Raw genomic sequence first — 4,633 nt, forward strand, 5'->3', positions numbered from 1 at the left:
TATAGGCATTTGTTTACATGTTAATAGAAAATGCAAAAAGAAGAAACAAATCCCCTTGAAAGAAAGAAAGAAAGAAAGAAGAAAAAAGAAAGAAATCATGAAGGGGACATTCCATTTTGATGGGCCAGATCAGTCTTGGAAAGATGCGGAAAGACTATGGTGATAATCCCAATGCTTGTCATTCATTATTTGGCCATCATTTAGAAAAGAAGTATCCAGTAATAATCTATTTTTCCCTTATTTGACTTCAAAAAAGTGGAAAATTATATCCCGAGAGCACGTGAATATATTCTAAAAGAATATGCGTGATTTTCTCCTACTTGGTGTATTATAATACTGTGGTGTAGAGATTTTTATGTGACAGAATGGGTGGAAAAGTATTTCCCATCCAAAATCACTGAGAATTTTATGTGCCCTATTTTGTAACTCTTTAAAATAACTACCTTTATTCCCTTACCACAAAAGTCTTCTTTTAACTCCTTCATTGGAACCTATTAAGATTTCTTCAGTATGTTTGGTAAGAAGAGCAACATTTCGAAGTGTGATTCAGTCCACCATTTGGAAACTTGGAATAAGAAGACAACACATTTTAATAAATGTAGTGTGGCTGACCAAGAAGCTGCTATTCTGAGAAAAATCATGGGATTAGAATATCTATGAGCTTCTCCTATTCCCTACAGAAAGATGTTTTCTCATTTCTTTCCATAATTCAGAGTATCCTTTGTTGAAAATTCTATCACTGCATTTTATTTATTTCTTTTTATAAATTTTATTTTATTTTTTCAGTATTCCAGGATTCATTATTTATGCATTACACCCAGTGCTCCACTCAATATGAGCCCTCCTTTTTTTTTTATTTTTTTATGAGCCCTCCTTAATACCCACCACCAGGCTCTCCCAACACCCCACTCTCTTCCCCTTCAAAACCCTGTTTGTTTCTTAAAGTCCACTGTCTCTCATGGTTCGTCTCCCCCTCTGATTTCCCCCAACTCACTTCTCCTCTCCTTCTCCCAATGTCCTCTGTGTCATTCCTTATGCTCCACAAGTAAGTGAAACTATATGATATTTGACTCTCTCTGCTTGACTTAGTCCACTCAGCATAATCTCCTCCAGTCCCAACCATGTTGATAGAAAATTTGGGTATTCTTCCTTTCTGATGGAGGCATAATATTCCATAGTATATATGAACCACATCTTTTTTTTTTTTTTGGGGGGGGGGGGTTCACTGTTTATTTAGGACAAACCCCCCGCTTCTGTGATCTCCTCCAGTCAGAAGTTCTTGGAAACGATGCCGTCAGCCTTGGCCAGTCGGAGGATGGAGTCGTCGGACTCCCCCATCCTGCGGATGGCCCCGCAGATCGCGTAGGTCTTGAACTGGCCCTTGAACCTGCCCGTCACCTTGTCGACCTCGGCCATGTTCATCTGGATGGACGCGTGGTCCTTGGCGCCGATGATGCGGTTGCTGGTGGAGCATTTCCACGGCAGGTACAGGTCCACGAACTCGCCAGCGTCGTTCTGCATGGCGGGGGCGCGCTTGCTGGCGGCACCACGAGCGCGAGCGCCCACATCTTCTTTATCCATTTGTCTGTTAAGGGCATCTTGGCTCTTTCCACAGTTTGGTGACTGTGGCCATTGCTGCCATGAACATTGGGGTACAGATGGCCCTTCTTTTCACTACATTTATCAACACATACATATTTTGGGGTTATCACTTCATTTTAAATAAGCATTCAATTATGAGTCTCTAGAGTATTTTTACAGAATGAATGTGTGTTGATGTGAAGAAGACATGCATTTAAACCTTATTTACCCTACATGTGAGGATTTCTTTTTTAGAATCTTCAGTTGTAACGATTTTAATATTTTTATTATATTCTGATTCTCATGAAATGATCTGATGGTTTCCTGAACCTATTTCCAACAGAAATCAGCTCAGCATCAGCTGAGTGTGACTCTGAAAAGATTTATAATTTGATACCTAAAATACAGGATAACTACTCAGAAGAGAAGAAAACTTTATGCTCGAGAATGGCAGCTACAAAACAACCAGAAAAAAAATCTATGGGATCTCTTCCAAAGTTTCTGCATCCACTTGTTTGTGCTAAATTCATATGTGATATCCATCTGAGAATAAATTCTTTGGAAGGGTAAAACCTGAACCTTAACTTTCAATCTTTACTTTTTTGTGGGTTTTTGTAGTTTGGTGATTCTTTGTTTTTTTACAGAAACATCACAACAGAGCCAGAGTGTCTAGGCCACACACAGAAACATTCTAAACATTCTTTACATTGTTGATAGAGGCAACACAGGCAATGACAAAAAGTACTTTAACCTTTACCTTCAATGCCTTTCATTTGCAAACTCTTGAGATTCCTGTGAATGAAATATGTCATATTTATGAACAAATAAGGGAAAATGGATACCCCAACAGCATGATGTCACGATAAAAGTAAAACTCTGAATTCTGCAACAAATACCTGCTTTTAATACTTATTTAGACTGGCTCCAAAAGGTAGCAGAGTTTGCAGACTCTTCTAGTATATCTTTTCCCAGATTAAGCCTTTGATCTTGCCATTTGCAAAACACAGATGGACCTAACAGGTATTATGCTAAGTGAAATAAGTCAGACATAGAAAGACAAATACCATATGATTTTACTTATATGTGGGATCCAAAAAACAAAACAAATGAATAAACATGCAGAAAGCAGAATCAGACCTATAAATACAAAGAACAAACTGATGACTCCTAAAAGGGGAGAGGTGAGGTAATGGGCAAAATGAGTGAAGGAGAGTGGGAAGTACAAGTTATCAGTTATGGGATAAATAAGTAATGGGAATAAAAGGCACAGCACAGGGAATATAATCAATGACATTGTAACAGTATTGTATGTTGACAGATGGTAGTTACTTTTGTGGTGAGCAAAGAAAAATGTATAGGGATGTTGAATCACTATGTTGTACCCCCCAACCTAATATAATATTGTGTGACAACTACACTCAAATAAAAAAAAAAAAATACTTAAGCATCTGTTAAATAGACTTAAAAATCTCTTAAATTGGAGAAAAATGATAAAATCAGTAGTTATTTGGTTTCTGAAGAAGATGGCAGAGTGGAAGGATTATAAGTTTACTTTGTTCTATGGGTATACCTAGAGAATATCCATATGTGGAAATAATCCAGGAAACAACCTGAAGACTGGCAGAACAGACTCTCCACAACTAATCATAGAGAAGAGGCCACATAAAAAATGGTAGGAAGCATAGAAACCCAGTGGGGAGTCATACTGAACCACAGAACTATCACAGGGAAGGAAGATCACAGGAGGTGTGGAAAGAGGAAAACAGATCCCACACCAGACACCCCAGGCATTGGGTACCCACACCAGGAAGACGAATCCCTACAATATTTAACTATGAACACCAGAGGGGCTTAACTTTGTGGTTTTTAACAATCAGTGGGGCTTAACACCTGGAATTTTAAAAATCAGCAGACTGGGCTCTGAGATTGCTGGAGGGTGATAGGAAACTGAGTTTATGCTTTTAAAGACACAGTATAACAAAAAGCCCCACTGAGATACAGCATAGAAGCAACAGTTTGAAAAATGCCTGGGGTATAAAAAAACTTATTTACTAATCTCAGCAAGTATCCTGGAGGGGCAGGAATCTTTAGGAGACTTCTCCAAGATAAAATAACAGGCAGACACCATTTCCCTCCATGGCCCCCCAGTGTAGACACATGGACACCTACAGGAACCAGGGTAGTAAGAACACTCTTCACATAGTTTGTTAACAGCTCATGTCCCACCACTACCTTCTCCTGTGGACCTACCCTATCTAACACACCCTCATCAGAACTCCATCTAAAGCAAGGCAACAAGTGTGGCAGTATGCAAGCAGCCCCAACAGGGGTCAGTGTCACTCCAAAGTGACTCCGACCCTGGCGAGAAGGGAAGAACCCCCCCCCCCCCACACACACACAGTTCAACTGCAGCCCCAGCAATGGGCTAGAGGTGGACATCTGGTCTGACTGCAGGCCCCACCCACCAATGAAGGTCTCAGGGGACAGCACAGGGAAACCCAATAGTGTGGCGCAACTGTAGCTCTGGAAAATGCCTGGTCTGAACCAACTCAAACCCAAAGCAGCCCTATACCAGCCCATTAACAACACAGGGACAAAATTCTGCCCATAACAGGCAAAGAAAACCATTGCAGACAACTGGACTGAAGGCAAATGCAGCTCAGCCACAATGGCAGGGTGCATGCAATACACATAGGAGACACTCCTGAAGCCCCAGGTTCTAGACTTTGCACTACAGGGCACTATAGGAACTCTTCTTCATAAGGTTACTACTTTCAAAACCAGGAAATAGTTTTGACTGACTTTCTTAACACAGAAAGAGACACAGAGAGTTAGATAAAATGAGAGGACAGAGGAATATGTCACTAATGAAAGGACAGGGCAAAATCACAGCAAGAGAAATAAATGAAATGGAAATAAGTAATATCCTTGATAGAGAATTTCAAGTAATGGTCATGGAGTTACTCACTGGACTTGAGGAGAGAATGGAGGACCTCAGTGAGACCAACAAAGAGATGGAAAACTAAGACCCAATCAGATATGAAAAATTCAA

The 4,633-nt window shown here is 40.2% G+C and overlaps 1 protein-coding gene across 1 annotated transcript; it reads right to left on the minus strand.

Annotated features, from left to right (window-relative positions):
* Positions 1-1,217: 1,217 nt before the first annotated feature.
* On the minus strand, positions 1,218-1,556 carry LOC122903943 (40S ribosomal protein S21-like). Its single transcript, XM_044244469.1, has one exon. The coding sequence runs from the start codon at positions 1,519-1,521 to the stop codon at positions 1,270-1,272; it is 252 nt and encodes an 83-aa protein (XP_044100404.1). The 5' UTR covers positions 1,522-1,556; the 3' UTR covers positions 1,218-1,269.
* Between the last annotated feature and the right edge of the window lie 3,077 nt (positions 1,557-4,633).

This window comes from Neovison vison, chromosome 4 (assembly GCF_020171115.1).
Source record: "Neovison vison isolate M4711 chromosome 4, ASM_NN_V1, whole genome shotgun sequence".
In the NCBI taxonomy this organism is placed as follows: Eukaryota; Metazoa; Chordata; class Mammalia; order Carnivora; family Mustelidae; genus Neogale; species Neogale vison.